The sequence below is a fragment of the Impatiens glandulifera genome, chromosome 8 (genome assembly GCF_907164915.1).
Source record: "Impatiens glandulifera chromosome 8, dImpGla2.1, whole genome shotgun sequence".
NCBI classification, from domain to species: Eukaryota; Viridiplantae; Streptophyta; class Magnoliopsida; order Ericales; family Balsaminaceae; genus Impatiens; species Impatiens glandulifera.
The window spans coordinates 4,416,259-4,439,093 of NC_061869.1; the positions used below are offsets into that span (position 1 = coordinate 4,416,259).

Sequence of the window (22,835 nt, forward strand, 5' to 3'; positions counted from 1 at the left end):
GGTCTGACGTGTAACTATTGAAATCGTTAAAACACAACCACTTAATAAACACAAAATTTATCATTTGATGAGTTCGAACTCATGACCTCATTTTGTATATTTTTTTAAAAAAATGGGACAACGAACCTAGCCCACAAATACACTAACTTAACTAGACGCATAATTGTTATTTGAACCTAAAATCTTAAAATCTTAGACCATCTCCGATCAGCAAAACCCATCCATACTCATTTATATCCTCTAGCAAACCAAAACCCAAAACAGGCTACGGATAATTTAATCACATTTTATAACAGGCTCTTCAAGTCTATTAACATTTTAATTTTGATGTTTAACTTTTTATATTATTTATTTTAAACATTTAATTCAGTCCTTTAACTTTTAATTTAAATATATTTTTATTTTTATTTTTATATAAAATTACAAAATACAAAATATATTACAATTTATCAGATATATCTTATTTTTAATTTGTATATGGTAAATTTTGAATTTTAATAATTTTTTATAATTAAATTTAAAATAACGGGATGGGATGGGATGATATTAAAAGATTGTAGTGTAATTTATAACATTATAAAATATATAGGGTGATATTAAAAAGTTATAAAAGTTAATATAAAATGAATATTATAAGAATATTTTTTTGGGTTTGAAAATGAGTTTTGGTTGAAAAAGAATTTATGTTTGATGTGACATTTACACCAAAATGAGTTTAAAAATGTATTTTTCGGTTAGAAATAACCTTATGAAGGCTAAGAATATACATCCATGGTTTCTGCTAGACTAAAATAAGTACATATAATTTCAACAATAAAAAAAATATCTCTAACTTATATAAATATGCTATACAAAATATTTTTACAAATAAAACATAAATTAAAATATGTATTTATTTAAATTATATAATAAAATATTGTTTTATCTAAAATAATATATACAATAAAATAAACAAAATCAAAATAATTTAATAAAAATACAAATTTAATTCAAAAAAACATTAATTATATATTCTTATTAATATATATATATATATATATTTACAAATAATACTAAAATACAATAACTTTATTAAAATCATAAACATAAATTCACTTTTTATATAAAATATTATTATAATAAATTTAAAATAATAATAAATTACTAATTTTAAAATTTAAATTAAACTCTATTAATATCAATCAAATTTTAAAAAGTAATAGGCTAATATTTATAGACAACAGCATATTAAAAATTTTAATTTTTGCATACAAATTCATACCCAATTCTAAAAATGTTATCAAATGTAGTCAATATTAGAAAACTACTCTTGAGAGATAATTTCATGCCATAAATTAAACAAAAATTATAATTCAACCTTAATAAAACACAAAAATAACAAAAATTTAGCCGGTTTAGTACAAGTTTCTTTAAGGGAAGTATGAAAACAACCTCAAAACATGAAGAACAATAGGTAAAGAGTGTAGAAAACAGAGATAATTTAGATTTTGTTGAAGGCAGCAATGTCACAGCTCTGAACATACTCGTTGATGGGCTCTACAGTCAAACGCTCTTCAATGAGATCATCAACAGAGACAAGATCATCAACAACGGTAAGCATGATTTGCATCTTCTTAATACCATAACCAACTGGAACCAATTTAGCTGCAACCAACGAAAACCAACTACCATCAGCCTAACTCTATTGATTAATCATGTCAAACTATACTAAAACCATTTTTAAGGGTTTTGATTATCAGTATACATATATGTTAGAAAAATGTGAGGACTTAAGGTTAGTATGTAAGAGCAACTTACAAGCTCCCCAAAGGAGACCGGGCATCTCCACACTCCTAACAGCCTCTTCTAGCTTCTTCATGTCGGTTTCATCATCCCATGGTTTTACATCCATAAGAACTGATGACTTTCCACCTGAAAAATAAAAGCAATATACAATAAGAATAGGCTATTTCAATAGCAACATGCTTGTTTGATTTGGGGTTATTTGGAAAAAAATCTAGGTTATGAAATCAAAATCATGTTTGATGAAAAAGTAGGGTTTTTTTGGATCATTTCGGTTAAAAGTATTGTAAAATTTTAGTTAATAGATGAAGTGATTTGATGGTTGAAAAGATTTATGATGTGATCAAGGTTATTTTTTCAAAATAACCCAAATAAAAGGTCTGAATGTTTTGATCGATGATTTGAATATCGAGGGGATATTGGATTATGTGAGATTAATCAATCCTTAATGAGGGGATATTTGGGTTATGACATATTAATCCTCAAATACCCTAAACAGAACAAGGCCTTACTTTCTTTCTTCTTGGTAGTTGTTGCTTTAGCAGCATCTCTTGCTTCAGCAGCCTTCTTTTCCTCCTCTGTTTCATCACCAAATAAATCGAGGTCATCATCATCCTCAGCATCAGGAGCAACCTACAATGTTCAAAAGATAAAGCTCGTTTTTAATGAGGTAAAACCAATAACAAAGCTGAAATTAAACTAAAAGTTCCACACCAATCAATAGATAAGATCCAAGAAAACAAAAACAATATCAAATGGTTTTAAAACAAGTTATAAAGTAATCAATCAAATGATAATAACCTTCTTTTCTTCAGTAGCAATAGCAGCTTCAGAAACAGAACCTTGACCTCCTAATCCAACTCCAACAGCCTTACCCGGAAAGCTACCAAAACCAACAAGAAAATACACTATACATAAGAAACATGTAAATTACAAATGCATATGATCTACAGTTCATCTTATTGAATATATACAAATGGAGAAACATCTTATTGTGCTAAAGTGTGATCACAAAAACAAAATTAGGGCAAACCTGGCGGCAAGTTGAGAGGCAACACTTCCATACCACTGACTGACATTAGGAAAATCATCAGTCTTCTCAGCTACAGCAGCATAAACCTTAACATCATCCTTTGTAAGCTTTTCCCTATGAATGTAATAAAAGCAATACAGATCAATCATCCAAATCACACAGATTACATGAACATATGTTCTTCAACTTAATTCAGATTCCTATGCTATAACTATCAGAAATCCAATCAAAGCACAATGAAATGAAAATGAGTAAAGAAATGAGGAATAAGTTCTGACCCGGAGATATAGGATTTTCCGGCGAGATGGTCGTTGAGGGACTTTAGTCCAGATTCAGTGTGCAGATCTGAGAAAATAATAGCCATTCCTAGAGAGAGAAAGAGAGAGTGTGAAGCAAGATGAAGTGCAAAGAGGAGTTAGCGGAAGAAATCTACGGCGCTGAAGGAATACTACTTATATATATATATATATCTTTGAAACCCTAGATAGTTAGTAAAATATTAAATTAAAAAAAAAAAAAAAACAGGTTACTAAAAAACAATTATATTAATATAATCATTTCATTATTTAATTAAGTAAGATATAAATATATTCAAGATTATGCAAAATAAATCATTTTCATCTATTATTAATTTCTTTTGTAAATAGCCCAAGATAATGCGAATACTAATTGTATTGTTTTAATTTGTAATTAATATAAGAAAATGAACATCTTATTTCTTCTCTATCTTTCTAATGCTAGTTTATAATGTTATTAAACTTTTTATTTATTTATTTATTTTATCAAAATATATTTAATATTTTTCTACTTTTTAAAATAAATAAAGCTATCCTTACTCAAAATTATTTAAATTTAAATTAATTTTTATTTTAAATATTATAAAAAAATTATATATTTAAAAATTGTCACTCTTAGTATAAAAAAAAAATATAGATGAGTCTATATATATTTAAAATTATAGAAATTATCGATAATATAAAGTTGAGGTAATAAAAAATAATTTTAAAATTTTAATCAATTAAAAATTTAATTAATAAGAGAGATAATAAAATTAATTTAAACATAATAATTTTTTTAGATGGTCTATATTATAAATATTTCAATTTTGTTATTTGAATTATTTGAATAGAAGAATGTCAATAATTTATTAAAATATTTTATAATATTAAATTAAATAATATTTAAATTTAAATAATTTATAAATATATAATTATTTATTTTTAATTAAAATATAAAAAAATTGTTTATATTAAAAATATTTAAATTTATTATAAAACGGTTTTAAAAAATCAAATGAGAATAGAGAGAAAGAAAGAATAAATTAACACTTTTTTTAATAAGATTTTTTTTCATAATAAAATCTATCAATTATTTTTTTAAAGTTTATTTTTTAAAATAATTGATAAAATAATATTCTATAAATTATATATGTATATATATTATAATAACTTTAATATATTTTTATTCAAATATGTTAATTTAGATATTTACGTGAGAGTAAATAAATATTTGGGTATGCACACGTTAAATTTGTATTATTTGTATGATTTTTTTTCCAAAAATGTTATACTTGTGCTTTCATAATAAAATTGCATAGATTATTTTCAAAAAATATAAATAGATATTTGAGTGGGATAGTGGGTTGACTCGTCCCTAAATTTGAAATAATTAAATTTAAAAATAAATTAAATATGATACATATACCCTAACCAAACAAAGTATAACATTTTAACCAATTAAATTAATATGACTTTATATTTTAAAATTTAAATTCAACACAAAATTTGACGAGAAATTGTTAATCATATAAGTTCAACCTTTTAACTAAAAAAACTAATCATAATTTATATTTTAAATTTAATATAGTTTGATAAATGAACTGTCATCGTGTTTATACAATTTTAAAATTTTGTATTAATTTCTTATAAATTTTATAAGACTTGTTTATTAATTTGTGATATATATAAATAAAATAAATTAATGTGTTTGATTATTTATATCCTTTTATGAGTTTATAATATACAAAAATATGTATACATATACAAAATTATAAATTAAATTCAATAATCACAAGTGGTGTAATAGTTAAAGTGTTCAAATTTTAAACTTGAGATAAATGTTTGAACCCAACTAATACGGATTTTAAAGAAGGTATTATAAAGATTAAAATGAGAATGATGGTTTTAATTGGATCAAAATGCCCAAAATGAGGGAGTAATGTGATCGATAATGATGAATTGGTTAGTGCATAATATTCAAAGTGAGGGTAAGTGTTAGTCGATAATGATGAATATGATGGAGCAAAATGTTCAATCTGAGGGTAGAAAGTGATTGATAATATGACGAGTCGCGAATAGAACAAAATATTCATAATGGGGATATAAGATGATCGATATGAGTTGTCGGTTGTGCTTAATGTTCAAAGTTAGAGTAAAATGTAGTCAATAATGTCTAGTTGGTTGGACATAATTCTCTTTTATGATATTATAGGAGGTCAGTAATATCGAGTCACTTGAGGCAACATTTTTAAGTGTAGAAAAAGATAATACAATATGTTATTAATTATATATAAGAAAACAATGAATTTTAGAATAAGATAATTGGAATATTTTTATTAAGTTATTATATTATAATTTATAGTTAATTAGTATGTAGTAATATTTGTAAAAATATTAATTGATGATAGCATTTATTCTATTATTATAAAATATAAATAATTAAATTTAGAATTTATTAAATAAAAGTTATAGAATTTGTATATGTTCTCTCTATATAATATTATTTATATAATATTATTTATATAATTAATATTTTTTATTCATTATTAATTGGCCATAATTAAATAAATATATATATATATATATATATATAATTATAAATTGAATTCAATAATCTCAAATTGTCTATTGTTAAATTATTAACATTAAAATTTGAGATTAATATTTTAACATTTTAAATTTGAGAACAATGTTTGGGTTTATAAATTTTAGAGATTGTATTATAGATATTAAAATGAATGGTGATGTTAATAATGAATATTTGAAAAATAATATAAGATGAAAATATTTAATTCCAATTACAGGGATGAATGATTGTTCAAATGACGTTAATAATGAAATTATAAAGATGTTAGATGCGAGAGTTCAAATTTGTGAGACGAAGGAATGGTGGTTCATAATGTCATTATTTAAGAAAAAATATATGTATTTGGTAAGGTAAATTTATTCCTAAAATATGATAAAATATGTTAATACATTTGACCATTAATATTATAAATGTTAATAATTAAAAATTTTATATGTTAATTTTAAATGACTAATATGTTAATAATTAAAATATGATAAAATATGTTAATACCTAAAATATGTTAATAATTAAAAATTTTGACTAAGAAAATGATAAATACATTTGAATAAGTTGTATATGACTATCATTTTTATATGTTAATTTTAAATGACTAATATTAGAAAATTAATATTATAAATGTATCCAAAATGATATAAAATATTTATTTAGCTAAACTTTGATATATTTAAATTCTTCAATAAAATAAAATAAAATAATTTTAATTTATTTTTATCTTTTTCTTTCTTTTTAGTTTTACAATAATTATTTATTTATGTATTTTGTTTTTATTTTACTTATTTGACCCTATAATATTATTAATTTAATTGAATATTTATTAAATAATATTTTAAATATGTGATCTTTTGATTATAAAAATAAAAAATCCAATCAAAATCCACAAATAATAAACAACTACCAAATAATCCGAAGCTTGAAAAAAACATTGAAAAACTAGAACGATAACAAAGGTCAAATCAAAGATAAAGTTCAACATAAAAAAAAAAACAAAACAAAAAATCACATTAAAAAAGTTCAAAATCAGACAACATGAATCCATTGAGTACGTTATCCAACCCTGTGTCAAGAAAAAAAAGAAGAAAAATAATTAAAATCAGAAGAAAACAAAATGAAAGACAAAACAATATCAAAATTCATGTACTTACCCAGAAAACATTCAATCATGCATTCATTAGGAGTGGATTGGAATGAAGATAATCGTGTTAAATCTAAGGGTCTGCATTCTTCCAACACAAAATTGTCAAATATAGAATTTGATGGCATCAGTTTCTGTTGTTTCTGTTGCTGGCCCGGAGGATTGCAGATTTCCATACCTTCAGATTCACGTTTAAGTGACTCAAAGAGACGAATACCCGAGGGATCATCTGAATCAAACACACGAGTTTGGAGGGGCATAAACAATGTCATCTATAGAATCAAGAGACGGAATAGGGGATACTTGTTTTTCCCATTTACCATCTGTTTGAGGATCTATATATTGGAGTGAAGGGAGCTCCAACTTCTTCGAAGCTAAAACATCCGGCCTTGGAGAATAAGGATAAGAATGGACATTTTTTTGTTAGAAATCTTGTCTTGAAATAAATTACAGAAATATATATAAAATGATGTACAAATAAATGAAACAAATAAAATATATGAAGAACGAAATCACCGTATGAGATGTTGATTGGAGGCATGTGTTAGACACATTTCCTTTAAAACAGTTCTATCGTCTCCCGTTTGTGCTGGAGCTTATCGTAGATGGCTGTCTCTCAGGGTACAACGAATTCAGTAGTGATTCTGCACTGAAATCACTACTCGTCGAACTTGATCAGCGTACCTGAACTATCACCGGGTTTCAAGGGAAAATATCGAGCGAAAAACTCGAAGAACACTCACAAAATAAGAAGAGAGCCTTTGGAATTCTAAAGTGAGAAAAAATGAAATGATGAAGTGATGAGGTTTTTATCCATCGAGTGGTGTGGGATAGAATGCCTATTTAGATTGTTGAAATAATAAACGGCTAATTAAATCATCAATTGATCCAACGACTGTCATTGCTTGCTTCTTCATTTGCCTTGATATTTTTCTTAATGAAGGGTAATTGTTTGCCAAAATTAATGAAGACATTTATTTTGCAATACTCAAGTTACGTGGTTTTTTAATCTGTTAATAATAATATTAAATTATCATAACAATTAATAATAATAACAAACTCATGTAAGTCACGCTACAAATTAACAACATTTTGATAACTGGTCATCAAGGCATTTTGATTAATTAATTTAAATTAATTAATTCAAACATTTGGATCAAATTTCACTCTATGATTCACATTTGAATCTCACGTGAAATTAATTTAATTTTATTACTCACATTCTAATTTCCATTCATTAATAGAATTTATAGAATTAGTTTAAAAATTCCAACACATTTGAGGTAGGATTGACGCAATTATAAATAACCGGCCATGATGGAGATTGATTATTGTATGAAGATGGTACAATTCCCATTATTCATATGTTGAACAGACGAAAAATAAGGGATATTATTATAACCTGCAACAGATTCCTTGAACACTTTTGCAGGTTGTGAAACGGGTAATACTTGATTAGAAGATCGAAAAAGTGGCACTGAAAAACTAGGAAAATTAGGATAATCTGGTGGGTGACTATTGTTTTTCAAACCGTCGAATTTCACCGTAGGAATATCGATATATACTATCCCAGCTGGCAAATGAAAAGGATACCTACGAGATCCATATCCTGACATGATAGGGCTTTTGTTTTTCGTTTGCTCACTTTCCTGAACTGCCTTACATATTTTAGGAGGATAAATTGGTTGTCCTAACCGTTGCAATCGTTTCAATCTCGTATTCGAGAAGTTCTTTATCTCGTTATTAGTCCTACCAGTTAACTGAAACATAAGATAAAAAAATGATTCCCATTAAGAAACAACTCAACAAATATAGTGTCAATTCAATTTACTAAAAAAATCAGAAACAAACCTCACTAGCCATTCGAGACCATTTGTTTCCAATATGATAATGTAGTTCCACAATTCGTCTTTCTTCTTCAGGAGTGATTGCAAATTTACTCAAATTCGGCTTTAAATGATTCAACCATCGCAGCCTGCATGATTTTCCACATCGAGAGAGTCCAGTAATCTTCTGTACATCATTCCAGTTTTTTATCTCATATTTTTCGACATGGTCCTTTCTTTAATTCACCGTTCTCTCCATTATTATTGCATTCTTCATTAGATTGATTTAATTTTCAATTGATACTCTTCTTCTCTTAGTCTTCTTAGTTGACATGATGCTTTTACAAACTAAAGTCAAAAAATGACATATGATTACCCATATCATTCATTAAACTAGTTATTATCATCATGATTTTGATCTCAATTCAATGGATGAATAAAAAAGATCTAAATTGATGACTTACAATACGTAAATTGTAGAATTGTGTTCTTGAACTAGTCTGGATGAGGAAAATAACAGATCTGATCAGAGACACAATTCCTGAAAATAATCAACAATGACAATCAAAATTGTTTACTAGAGATCAGAAAACATAAATTCAAGAAAGAATTCATAAAAGAAACCTTGCGAATCTTATCATAATCAATGGAAAATAGACGATACAACAATCCCTATACTTTTCTCCATAAAACTACAAAATAAAGATGAAAAAAGAAGAGGAAAGATGAATTTGTTAGAAAAATTAAGATAGTGAATTTGCTAAAGTAAATTAACTATTCAAAGAACTTAATCAATTTCAACTATACGTGCAGAAAAATATCCTCAACCAGACCGGCCAAACCGAATTTCTAAATTGATCTATCCTCTTAGCAAAACCGAATCGCTTCAACCACATCCGTAAAAAACCGGTCCAGCTTAACTTTAGGCTCGGATTAAGCCGCAAACTGATAACGTCCGGCTAAGTTCAACCTATCAAAGTTCCTAAAACCAACAGACAAATTATTCAAAGTTATGAATACTTTGAAGGTGACGTAATGATATAAACAAATACTCTTTGGGAATATGCAGAAGAAGGATCTGAAATAAGGCATACGGCAAGCTAATGATTACTGATGTTATCTAAGTCCACAAGCAACCTCCAAGAAACAGGCGGCCGCCTAATGCACCGTTGCCATGTGTACAAAAGACAAAGCGTGCACGCCACCTAATTTGGACCGGCACGGCTCCTTGTGACCAATCAACTTAAGAGAGAAATATGACCGTTGTCATATTTCCCATATAAAAGGAAGCCAAAGTATTGAAGAAAAATACGGGATTCACATAGCTCTTTTGATCAAAAAGTTCTAAGAATTTACATTCCATGTAAAGTGTATTACATCACTGTGTGAGTGCTATAAAGTAAACGACGAGTAGTAAATAAGACTCGATCGTATTGTGTGTTGTGTTGTTGAATATTCCATTAGTGAATATTTTTCTCACTGTTTAAGAAGAAGGGGTGACGTAGGAGTTTCATCTCCGAACATCCATAAAAAATGTCTTGCGTTTTTCTTTATTTCCGGTTACCTCATCAACCGAACCGAATCACTATATATACTCCAACCGAACCAAATCATTACTTTACCAACCCAACCGACTTTACTTCATTCCAACCCACTTCTCCATACTACATTCCTTAACTGAACTATGTGTTGCTTCAGGTCGAAACATACATTTCTTCCCTTGAACTCGGTTCAAGAGTCTGTGACAACCTGCGTAGTGTTAAGAACGGTTCTAATCTTTAACCGAATTAGTGTCAATTGGTGTGTGTTTGTTGTAAACGATTCCCTTTAACCGGACCCCGGTCCTCTATCGGTGATCCGATCCTAACCGAATTAACATATGGGAATTGAACATATTATAATGCATGAATAAGTTATACATATAATTAATTCTCTCACTTTTTGAAAATTATGGCTTTGAGGAATCAGGTGGCTGCTCTAATGAACCCTAGTTTGATTTATATAGGGGAGAGAGGAAAGAGTGAGAATGAATCAAATTGATAGAGAGAGATAAATCAGGTAAACTAGCTAATGGGGAAATTTGACGAGATGACCCTAATAATCACCTTATTTGTATCCGTGGTCACCCCATAATTTTTATTGATCTAGTGGTCACTTTATTTTTTTTGAACGAAAATACCCTATTCGCGTAATGCGAAGGGCCTTCGCGTTTCGCGGAATGGAATGTTCTTTATATAAATACTCAATTTTTTTATTTCCTTCCTTTTCTTTCTCTCTCTTCTCTCTCTACTTCTTGTTCTCTCTTTGACGACGACGGTGGCGTAACACTCATACAGATCAATGATATCAAAACCCCTGTTCTAATATCATGTGTTCATCATACAAATTTATGTTCTTATATCTTCATTTCAAACTCTAACCCTAAATCGATTTATTTCAAAACTCTAAATATGTTCATGTTCTTATTTCCATCATTTTCATTTCAAACTCTAAATCGATTTAACATGTTCTTATTGTTCATATTGATTCATATTTTGTTCATCTTATTGTTCATATTGTTTTTTCCATTAACTTGTTCTTATTGTTCATCTGGTTCATATTGGTTGTTCATCATATTCATCTGGTTGATATTGGTTGTTCATCTTTTCGATGATGATATTTGCAAATGATACTCTGAATCGGTTCCGTTTCAGGGAAGATCCGTGTGATCTTGCGAAATGGCATAGTGGTCACCAGATGAACCCATCGCATTACCCGAAGCAGCGTTTGACAAACAAAACAACATGGTTGGCACGCGAAGCGACACTGTCGGCACGCGAAGGCCCATTGCGTTACGTGAAGGCACATCGCATTACGCGAAGTGGCACGGTCGTCACGCGAAGCGGCACGGTCGTCACGCGAAGGCACATCGCGTTACGTGAAGCGGCACAGAGTTGTACTTAGATTTTTGTAAAACATCAAATTTGATTCCTATTGATTTTCAGCTGAATGAAGAGAGTTGTACTTAGATTTGTGTAAAACATCAAATTCGATTCCTATTGTTTTTTATTTGAATGAAGAATTGTTTTCTTTGTTTTGTTTGATTAAAAAATCTGTCATCTGCTCATATTCAGTCATATTTGTCTTTCTTACCTTATCAGTTAAGTTCCTAACTATGGTTGAGACTTTTGCTAAGTTTACTTGGTATTTAAAGGCTTTAATTTGGATAGGTTTAGGGTTATGTTGAATATTATGAACAAACAATATATCCTAACTCTATCGATCTTTTCTCTACTATGTTTTTGTCTCAGTCTATAGGTGTAAATCTCATTTTTGAATTAAGAATCTATAATTTACAGTAATTAAGGTTATTTGAAAACAACAAGGCCTTATAAATTGCTTCAACCTTGAAGAAGAAGAAGGATAAGAATGAACATTTAAGATATGAGTGACGTAATTATACATAATCGACCATGATTGAGATTGATTATTGTATAAATATGGTAAATTCTCATTATTCATACGTTGAACGGATGAATAGGAGATATTATTATAACTGGTAACAAATTTCTTGAACACCTTTGCAGGTTGTGAAATGGGTAATACGTGATTAGAAGATCGAAATGGTGGCACTTAAAAACTAGGAACATTAGGATAATCTGGTGTGTGGCTATTGATTTTTAAACCGTCGAACCTAGGCAAATGAAAAGGATACTTACGGGATCCTTCTGACATGATAGGGCTTTCATTTTTCGTTTGTTTACTTTCCTGAACTGCCTTACATATTTCAGGAAGATAAATTGGTTGTCCTAACCGTTAGAGTCATTTCAATCTTGTGTTCTAGTAGTTCTTTATCTCGTTATTTGTCGTACCAGTTAACTAAAACTTAAGGTAAAAAATAATTATCATTAAGAAAAATCACAACAAATATAGTGTCAATTCAATTTACTAAAAAGAATTAGCAGAAACTAACCTCACTTGCCATTCGAGACCATTTGTTTCTAATTTGATAATGTAGTTCCACAATACGTCTTTCTTCCTTAGGAGTGATTGCAATTTTACTCAAATTCGACTTTAAATGATTTGACCAACACATCCTACATGATTTTCTACATCGAGAGAGTCTAGTAATCTTCTATACAACATTCCAATTTCTTTTCCCATATTTTTCGACATATTCCAACAAAACGTTATCTTCTACTGGGCATGGTCCTTTCTTTAATTCACAGTTCTCACCATTATTATTGCCTTCCACATTTGGTATTTGAGACGTGCTTGGAGGTTAATTTTCATCTTAAAGTAAAAGATGATTCTATACTTCAAGATTATTAAATTCAATCAAGTCTTCTTCATATACCTCTACAAGTTATAAAGATGAATGCTGAAAATATGGAGGTTGAAGATGTGGAGGATGAAGATGAAGATGATGAAGAAAAATATTTTGAAGAAGATATTGAAATTGAGATAAATATCAAAGATGTCCCGATTCAATTCAATGTGAAAGATAATGTGAGGTTGAAAGTGACTTTCAAGTTAAAGATGAGGATGAAGAAGAAGACCCTACTTATGAAGAGGAGGTTGAAGTTAAGTCAGATTATACTAGTGATATGAATGATGAAAAAGATGAAGATGAAATTGATTATGAGGGGCTTGATGATAATGTAATATCGCATTAAGTAAAAAGATGACAATCTTCTTATTTGAAATACAACCTTTCTGTTCAAAGTGCAGTGAGGTTTATTGTAGACATAATGTTTGAGTAAAAAAAGATGATAAAAGATGTTATAACAAATTATTCATTTGATTGCAGAGTTAGTTTAAAATGGATTAAATAATACTCTTACAGAATGAGGGTGAAATACATCAAAAAAAGGAAGGATATTCATAGTATTTTTTTGCAAATAAGGACAAAACATAAAAAAGGATGTTCATGATATTTTTGCAAATAAGGAAAAAACATAAAACAAAATTGAATATTAAAGAATTATTTTCCTGAACACTTTTGCTATTTTGATAACAAGACATGTTGGTCTTTGGAAAGTATGTTGCGATGAAATTTTGCAATAGAATTTTAATCCAAAAAGACATTTTTACAAAAAAAAAAATCAACAACTTTGTTGGAAGAATTTAAATTGTGATGTGAGTTGTTCTTTGATGAATAAAGCAAAAAGAATAGTTTTGGCCGAAGTTAAATGTGAAATTGAGAAATATTTCAATGACTCATGAAACTATTTGGAAGAACTACAATCAAGGAATAATGGTATTTTTATTTTTAATACCATCAAAGATGAAACCACAAGTGAAACAAAATTTCATATAATGTATGTGTGCTTTGAGGCACAGAATAGTGGTTGGATAAACGGTTGTAAACCAATAATTGGGGATGACTTTATGAAGACTACATATAAAGGGGAACTACTTTTTGTTGTTGGTCGAGATGCAAATGATCACATGTTATTGATAGCATGGGATGTGGTGGAAGGAGAGAGTCAAACACGTTGAGATTGAGTTTTCAAACTTTTAATTGAGGATCTACATTTAGAAGGAGATAACATTAACATCATTTCAGAAATGTAGAAAAATGTATGTTTTTAAACTACAATTTGATTTTAATATACAATTTGATCACACAGTTTTTAATCGATCATTAAAATTTCATTTTGTTAGGGATTAATAAGAGAAATTGCTAAATTATTACCAAATACAGGAGCATAAATTTTGCTGACATTGGTATACAAATTGTGCTAGAGGAAATATGGTTGAAGACTATAAATTATTATTTTAGAGGTGTGTTCGATCCACCAATCCAGAACATTTTGATGTCAATTTAAGAGTACTCGGACAAACCAAACAAAGAGTCGGTACTTCTACGTAGGGATGGCAATGGGGCGGTTCAGGGCGGGGAATGCATTTACCATCCCCGCCCCGTTTTAATTTAGGGGATTTTTTTAATACCATCCCCGCCCCGTTCGGTTATTTTCGGTTTCGGGGAATCTCGCGGGGCACTGTTAATAATTTTTTTTAAAATAAATAAATATTATACAATAAAATTATATAAATAATTTTTTAATATAATATATTAAAATTTTATATTATTATAAAGAAATAACTTTACTACTCTTATAAAATAGAGTGAATAAATAAATATATTGATGATTTCATATTTTTTAATTATGTTTATGGTGTTCGGGGTGAAATCGGGGCGGGGCAGAGTGGGGTGGAGCACACAAATACCATCCCCGTCCTATCCCCGTTCGGTTTCGGGGAAAAACCGTCCCAAACGGGGCAATTCGGTTCGGTTTTTGCGGGACGGTTTTAAATTGTCATCCTTACTTCTACGATTCGAATTACTAAGAGAATATGGTCAAAGGCATACTTCAAAGAGGATCCAAAGTGTGACATGGTAGACAATAATATTTATGAAATATTTAATTAATGGATGTTACCAAATACATCAATGTATATCATTAACATGTTGGAGCACATCTGATTGATGATAATGAGAAGGGAATTCGATTGGAGACGATTCTCTCGTAACAATGTAGTATGTAGAGACATGAACTTTCATAATAATTGAGACATGATGAAAACTAATTGAGACAAAATGAAAATTGATTTATATACATGTAAAATATTAAATCAATTTCATAATAATGACTAATCCAATCCCCAATCAAATTAAAAAAAATGTAGAAATACAAAAATAACTTACTCTAATATCCATTATCCATTAATATTACAAACATAAAATGAAAACAAAACATAAATGATATGCAAACACGGAATGAACTGACTGTAATATCAATAGATAATGATAAAAATGCAAGCAAATATGATATAATATTCTAAAGAAAACACATTTTGTATTACTTATATACTCAAAATCATACAAAGAAATATAAAAAAGTTGATTTATATAATTTAAGCAGAAAGGACTATGTCTAGAATAGATAACAAAATAAAGTATCGCCTACATCTATATATCAAAGACAAACAAGATTATGTGTGAGTTTCTTGATAATGAGAACGTTGTAGATCTTATTTCAAACCAATTTAAAAAAGAACAAATAGAAAAATTCCAATTTAAACCCTAAATCCAACGTATCTCAATCTAAACCGACCGGTTTTAAATTGATAAGTTAAAAAAAATAAAATCTAAATATGGTCCTATCAAAGTTTGAGCTAATTTGATAAAAACAACCAGAGCTCAATTATCAAATGGAAATTGACCATAATTTTATAGATAATAAAATATACTAGTTTAAATGTCAATCATTAAAAACTACATATAAATTTTGGCCATCATGTATTGGAATATATAGATTTTTTTTATTATACTTGTTCGTTGGATGGTTTCTCAAAAATAACTTTTTTTGACGTTCATTTTCCCAAACTAACCTAGTTTTTTCATTCATTCTCAAACTAACATATTTTACTACTCTTTTTTTTTTTACATTTAAAATTCATTATATATAAACTAAATTATTTATATTTTGATATATATTTTAAATTATTATTTATATAAATTAAATTATTTATATTTTGATATATATTTTAAATTATTATTTTTATAAATTTGATTATTTTTTATAAATTTGATCCCTATATATATATTTATATTTCAATTATTATTTATATTGTGGAATAAATATCCCTTTAGCATTCTAATAAATAATTGATAAATACTAATAAATTTAAAATATTTTAACCATAACAATATAATAATTAAATATTCATAAAACGATTACAATCATCATTTATCTAAATTATTGACGATTTTGCTCAGAACAGCGTTGGCTACGTCTCGTATGACCTTCTTGGCCACACTCCCACAAATGATAGTCCTTTATGGGTTATCCATTTCGGTTCGAATACGCTGGTTTTGACCTCGTTAGTTTTTCTTTTTTCTCAAATTTTCATTGGGAACAAGATTACCATATTTCTCTCAATCATGTGCTAATGGGATAGAGAGAAAATCATACTGCCATATCTCAAAAAGTATTGTTAGATTGTGATATTTATCGATGTATTTAACCCAATCGAGATTGCACACTATACAACTAACAACTATATGTGAACATGGAGAGTGCAGTAGTTACCTCAAAATTTCATTTTGCTCATTGTATGGAATAATTTTGTGTGCTGATGTCTTGCTTTCAATATTTTCAAATAATTTTCCTGACACGTTGCAATAAAGTTTGAGTATTTCTGCAACAAATTTTAGAGAGGGATGATATATATATATATATATATATATATATATATATATATATATATATATATATATATATATATATATATATATATATATATATATATATATATATATATTCAAATAATTAAATTTAAATTATATATTAAAATATAAATAATCAAATTTATAAAAATAATAATTTAAATAAAATATAAATAATTTAATTTATATAAATAATAATTTAAAATATATATCAAAATATAAATATTTTAATTTATACATAATGAATTTTTAATGTATAAAAAAAAACTTATTTTGAATAAAAAACTAGGTTAGTTTGGGAATGAACGACTTAGTTTGAATGAAATCCCGTTACTTTGGGAAATCATCACTTGGGCTGGGCTTGAATTAGGGTTTTAAATTCGGCAGTACGTGTATATATAGTTTGATTGATAGCCCTAGGGCTCTGGTGTATATCGCCGCCGTCCGCCGTTAAGAGTTTCGTCGCCGACGCCGACCAGCAGCCATGGTAATCTTCTTCTTCTTCTTTAAACCTTGAGAACTCAACTCAATCTCACTGATATGTGATCCCCCCGATTACAAAATAGTTGTTACAGTTTCTTGTTCATAACGCCTTCTTTTCGTTCTTAGTAAACAACGTGCTGAATTATAATCACTCATGTGCCGATTGAGTTTTAGGTTTTTAATCAGACGCTTTTAAGCTTTTACCACGAGCACTGTCTTTGATCATGATGAATATGTGTGTTTCAAAGAACATTTTCTTATAGATTTAGTTTCATATTGATAAATGTTAACAACAGTTACTGAATCTCTTCCAATTTCAACCATTTCTTAATCCTGAGATGTGTTTAATTAATTGAACTGTACTCTTAAAGATTGAATTCATATACTTTTGGTTTTATGTGTTGTTAAATTTCAAATTAGAGACTAGGGTTCAAGTCTCAACTAGGGTTCAAGTCTCAACTAGGGTTCGAGTCTCAATCTACTAGGGTTCAAGTCTCAATTAGTATGGATTTTAGAGAGGGTATTATAAAAATTAAAATGCAATTATGGATATTACGATGGTATAGGATTTTAAATCGGTATTATAAAGATTAATAAAAGTAATATAGTTTTAATTTATTTTTATCTTTTTCTTTCTTTTCATTTTAAAATAATTATTTATTTATGTGATTTTTTTTTCTATTTTACTTATTTGACCATATAATATTATTGATTTAATTGAATATTTATTAAATAGTATTTTAAATGTGTGATCTTTTTTATTATAAAAATAAGAAATTCAATCAAAATCCACAAATAATAAACAACTAAAGCTTGAAAAAAACATCCAATTAAAAATTAAAACTAGAACCATAACAAAGGTTCAAATCATTGATAAAGAAGTTCAACATAAACAAAATTACAAATCAGACAACTTGATTCCATCGATTACCACATTATCCAACTCTGTTTAAAAAGAAGAAAAATAAATAAAATCAGAAGAAAGCAAAATGAAAGACTAAACAATATCAAAATTCATGCACTTACCCGGAATAATTTCAATCATGCCTCCTCCAATATGAGTGGATTGGCATGAAGATAACAGTGTTAAATCCAAGGGTCTGTAGTCTTCGAACTTATAATTGTCAAATATAGAATTTGTTGGCATCAGTTTCTGTTGCTGGCCCTGGCCTTGGCCCGTAGGATAGCACATTTCCATACATTCAGATTCACGACGAATACCCGTGGGATCGTCTGAATTAAACTCACGAGTTTGGAAGGGTATAACAACGTCATCTATAGAATCAAAAGAGGGATTAGGGGATAATGGTTTTTCCCATTTACCATCTATTGGAGGATCTATATATTGGAGTGAAGAGAGTTCCGACTTATTCGAGGCTAAAACATCCAGCCTCGGGGAAGAAAAAGGATAAGAATGGACATTTGAGATAGGATTGACGCAATTATACATAATCGGCCATGGTTGAGATTGATTAATGTATGAAGATGGTAAATTCCCATTATTCATATGTTGAACAGACGACGAATAGGGGATATTATTATAACCTGCAACAGATTCATTGAACACCTTTGCAGGTTGTGAAATGGGTAATCCTTGATTAGAAGATCCAAAAGGTGGCACTGAAAAACTAAGAACATTAGGATAATCTGGTGGGTGACTATTGTTTTTCAAACCGTCGAATTTCATCGTAGGAATATCGGTATACACTACCCCAGCTGGCAAATGAAAAGGATACCTACGAGATCCATATCCTGACATGATAGTGCTTTTGTTTTCCGTTTGCTCACTTTTCTGAACTGCCTTACATATTTCAGGAGGATAAATTGGTTGTCCTAACCGTTGCAATCGTTTCAATCTCGTGTTCCAGAAGTTCTTTATGTCGTTATCAGTCCTACCAGGTAACTGAAACATGAGATAAAAAATGATTCTCATTAAGAAACAACTCAACAAATATAGTGTCAATTCAATTTACTGAAAAAATCAGAAACAAACCTCACTAGCCATGCGAGACCATTTGCTACCAATTTGATAGTGTAATTCCACAATTCGTTTTTCTTCTTCAGGAGTGATTGCAAATTTAATCAAATTCGGCTTTAAATGATTCAACCATCTCAGCCTGCATGATTTTCCACATCGAGAGAGTCCAGTCATCTTCTGTACATTGTTCCAATTTTTTTTCCCATATTTTTCGACATATTCCAACAAAACGTTATCTTCTGCTGTAGTCCATGGTCCTTTCTTTAATTCACCGTTCTCTCCATTATTATTGGATTCTTCATTAGATAGACTTAAATTTTCAATTGTTACCCTTCTTCTCTTAGTCTCCTTAGTTGACATGATGCTTTTACAAACTAAAGTAAAAAAAAAAACCATATCATTCATTAAACTAGTTATTATCAACAATATTTTGATCTCAATTCAATAGATGAATAAAAAAGATATAACAAAAATGACTTACAATGCGTAAATTGTATAATTGTGTTCTTGAACTAGTCTGGATGAGGAAAACAACAACAGATTTGATCCGAGACACAATTCCTGAAATAATCGACAATAATAATAGAAATCATAATCAAAACTGCTTACTAAAAATCATAAAACATAAATTCAAGAAAGAATTCATAAAGAAACCTTGCAAATCTTATCATAATCAGTGAAAAATACACGTTACACCAATTCCTAGACTTTTCTCCATAAAACTACAAAGTTAAGATGAGAATTAGAATATGAGAATTTAACCTATTATAAATTATAAATGAATGAATAACTTAAACATATTACTCTCTCACTTTTTGAAAATTATGGCTTTGAAGAATCTGACTGCTTCGAGAAGAATCAAATTGACAAAGAGATAGAGAGAGAAATGAGGTAAATTATGTAATTAACTCAAATTTCATTACCCATTTAAAATAAATAAATAAGACTATCTCACTATTTTATAAATAATTTGTCTACGATAAAATTGCATTTGTATATAAGGTAATATTATTAATAAAACATATTATTATTATTGAGATTTAAATTAAAATAACAAGAGAACATAAATAATGGTCTATCCCTAGTCTCCTGGACGATATTTGTTTTTATAATAGTCAATTTAAATTCTTAATAAAAAATATTTGTTAGTTTGACTAGAGTTAATAATTTATTCACATCATTTAACAAAATAATATTGTTTTTATAATAGTTCAATACATTTTTTACACACTATTTAAGCTCTTTTATTAGACTTAGTATGCATTCATTCGTCATAATTTTACAATAATATTAAAAGTAGTTGAATATTTATTAAATTTAATTTCAATTTAGTATATTTAAACAATAGTTTGACTTTGTGTCTTTGACCAATAATTTGGTAAATAATATTTATAAAATATAGGAAGCGGGAATAAAATTATCAAGAATTTTTATAGGAATGATGTGTTATTTATATAATTTAATTTTTATTATTATTATTATATATATATATATATAAATTTATTTATTTTAAATAAGTAATAATATAAATAGTGAACAAATTAAATTAATAAAATATTTAAAATATATATGTATATTATATTTGATAAATATATAAATTAATAAATTTATATAAAAAGAATAAAAAATTAAGAGTAATGATAGGGGGCTAAACATTTGCAGCGAATAGGGCCTAAACATTTGCAGCGAATAGGGCGTGGAGCTAAACATTCATAATTGAATTTAAAAAAAAAAAAACATATTTATGATAATAAAAATTAAAGAGAATAATTATTAAAAAAAAATTAATAATAATAATTAATTTTTTATTGAATGAGTCTTAATTAATATAGAAAGAAAAGGTAGGTAGTGAGAAGAGAGAAAAAATTATTAATGAAAATAAAGAGAAAAATATAGTTAGCGTTACGTCCTGCAAATATTTCGCTCTCCTATCATTACTCAAAAATTAAATACATTCCCACTATTTATTTCCATAAGAAATAATTGTTTTATTTTTATTTCATCTTTTTAATATTTTTGTATTATATTATGTCCCATTAATTTAAAACTTAATAAACCAACAGCTAAATTATGCAATCATATTAGCTCTTCCCTTTTAGTTGTTGTTTTAAATTTATAATAAATTTGAAAAATAAATTAGTGGGAGTGTAATAAATGTATATATATAATTTATATAATTTTAAAAATATATAATTTAAATAATATATAATTAAAAAATAACTAATTTATATTTAAATATATTAATATATATAATTTAAACATGTATTTAAGTTTGTTATATATATATATATATATATATATATAATATTATAATAATTTTAAAAGGTTATATATATTTTATAGTTAAAATTTAGATAAAAGCTTAAAAGTTATAATATATATTTTTTAATTAATAAATTAAATAATTTAATAATATGAAGAAAAATTAATGGTTAGACTTTGTATTTGAGACATTTTTAGACCTAATTTTAAACTTATTCTACAAATATTTAGCTCCTATTATTACTGTATATATATTTGAAATTTAGATATATAGCTAAATTGAAATTATTTATATTATTATTTGGTTATGAATTAATGTTATGTAAATTTAGGTGAAAGTATTTACAGTAAATTAGTTATTATTTAATATAAATTATTTTATAGATAAAAGATCCTATGTCAAATGTCAGTCATTGAAAACTTCACAAAATTAATTTTAAATTTCAAGCTTATAGATTTCGGGCGGATTTATGACGTAAATATATTGATATTTTTTTTATTAAATTATTAATAAAATAACATTTATACTTATATTTAAACTTTACTAGAACTTGCTTATTCATTTTAACAGATTAGTCAATATATTAAATGTAATACTTCTATCTAATTCTCTATATTTTTCACAATCACAAATAAAATTATCACTGGGTTCTTTTTAATACATTTAGTCATAGGTTTAATACATCTTAAACTAAATAATTCGCAAATATACGCGCTTACTAAACCTAGTATCTTAAAGCATGTCCAACTCACAAGACATCTGCCCATTTATTTTGTCAAATCAATTTTCCACCTCAGCTGAAAGTAGCACATGTTGTACTTGGTCAAAACACTCCAATACTTCTGTCCGCCCTGAATAATTAAAATATTATTTTTATTTTATATTATTTTAAGTATTATATTTTTAAAATTATTTTAAATTATATTTTTTTTAAATAATAAAATATGTTAATATAATTAATAGAAAAAATATTAATTTATTTAAAATATTAATTTATTAATTAAATATATAACTAATATTCTTATCTTATAAAAAATTTGAGAATTTAAAATATATTATAATATTAAAAACATTACAAGAATAAATTTAAGAATTTAAACCCTTAAAAAACGTATTAATATAATTAATAAAAAAATATATTAATTTATTTAAAATATATTAATTTATTAATTAAATATATATAACTAATATTAAATAAATTAAAATATAAAATATTTTTATAATTTAAAATATATTATAATATTAAAAATATTAT

General features: G+C 27.1%; 3 protein-coding genes across 3 annotated transcripts; all 3 read right to left on the minus strand.

Moving 5' to 3' along the window:
- Window positions 1–1,309: 1,309 nt before the first annotated feature.
- On the minus strand, window positions 1,310–3,242 carry LOC124912081 (elongation factor 1-beta 2-like). The gene is made up of 6 exons (XM_047452640.1): window positions 3,094–3,242; window positions 2,816–2,929; window positions 2,584–2,665; window positions 2,295–2,415; window positions 1,798–1,911; window positions 1,310–1,644 (listed from the first exon to the last, which is right to left on the minus strand). The coding sequence occupies exons 1-6, from the start codon at window positions 3,177–3,179 to the stop codon at window positions 1,481–1,483; spliced, it is 681 nt and encodes a 226-aa protein (XP_047308596.1). The 5' UTR covers window positions 3,180–3,242; the 3' UTR covers window positions 1,310–1,480.
- Window positions 3,243–6,684: 3,442 nt separating this feature from the next.
- Window positions 6,685–11,468, minus strand: LOC124912727 (transcription factor MYB33-like). Its single transcript, XM_047453377.1, has 6 exons — window positions 11,375–11,468; window positions 9,106–9,182; window positions 8,667–8,828; window positions 8,218–8,575; window positions 6,826–7,044; window positions 6,685–6,737 (listed from the first exon to the last, which is right to left on the minus strand). The coding sequence occupies exons 1-6, from the start codon at window positions 11,466–11,468 to the stop codon at window positions 6,685–6,687; spliced, it is 963 nt and encodes a 320-aa protein (XP_047309333.1).
- Window positions 11,469–18,237: 6,769 nt separating this feature from the next.
- LOC124912728 (transcription factor MYB33-like) lies at window positions 18,238–19,677 on the minus strand. The gene is made up of 3 exons (XM_047453378.1): window positions 19,333–19,677; window positions 18,366–19,242; window positions 18,238–18,284 (listed from the first exon to the last, which is right to left on the minus strand). The coding sequence occupies exons 1-3, from the start codon at window positions 19,675–19,677 to the stop codon at window positions 18,238–18,240; spliced, it is 1,269 nt and encodes a 422-aa protein (XP_047309334.1).
- Between the last annotated feature and the right edge of the window lie 3,158 nt (window positions 19,678–22,835).

Coding starts and splice junctions, on each gene's coding strand:
- LOC124912728 (XM_047453378.1), bottom strand. CDS start 19,677: ATGTCAACTAAGGAGACTAAGAGAAGAAGGGTAACAATTGAAAATTTA. Junction 19,243..19,332: donor GGTCTCGCATGGCTAGTGAG/GTTTGTTTCTGA, acceptor CTCATGTTTCAG/TTACCTGGTAGGACTGATAA. Junction 18,285..18,365: donor CATGATTGAAATTATTCCGG/GTAAGTGCATGA, acceptor CTTTTTAAACAG/AGTTGGATAATGTGGTAATC.
- LOC124912081 (XM_047452640.1), bottom strand. CDS start 3,179: ATGGCTATTATTTTCTCAGATCTGCACACTGAATCTGGACTAAAGTCC. Junction 2,666..2,815: donor GCCTCTCAACTTGCCGCCAG/GTTTGCCCTAAT, acceptor TGGTTTTGGTAG/CTTTCCGGGTAAGGCTGTTG. Junction 1,912..2,294: donor AACTACCAAGAAGAAAGAAA/GTAAGGCCTTGT, acceptor TTTATTTTTCAG/GTGGAAAGTCATCAGTTCTT.
- LOC124912727 (XM_047453377.1), bottom strand. CDS start 11,468: ATGGGCCTTCGCGTGCCGACAGTGTCGCTTCGCGTGCCAACCATGTTG. Junction 9,183..11,374: donor TAATGCGATGGGTTCATCTG/GTGACCACTATG, acceptor GATTATTTTCAG/GAATTGTGTCTCTGATCAGA. Junction 6,738..6,825: donor CATGATTGAATGTTTTCTGG/GTAAGTACATGA, acceptor TTCTTGACACAG/GGTTGGATAACGTACTCAAT.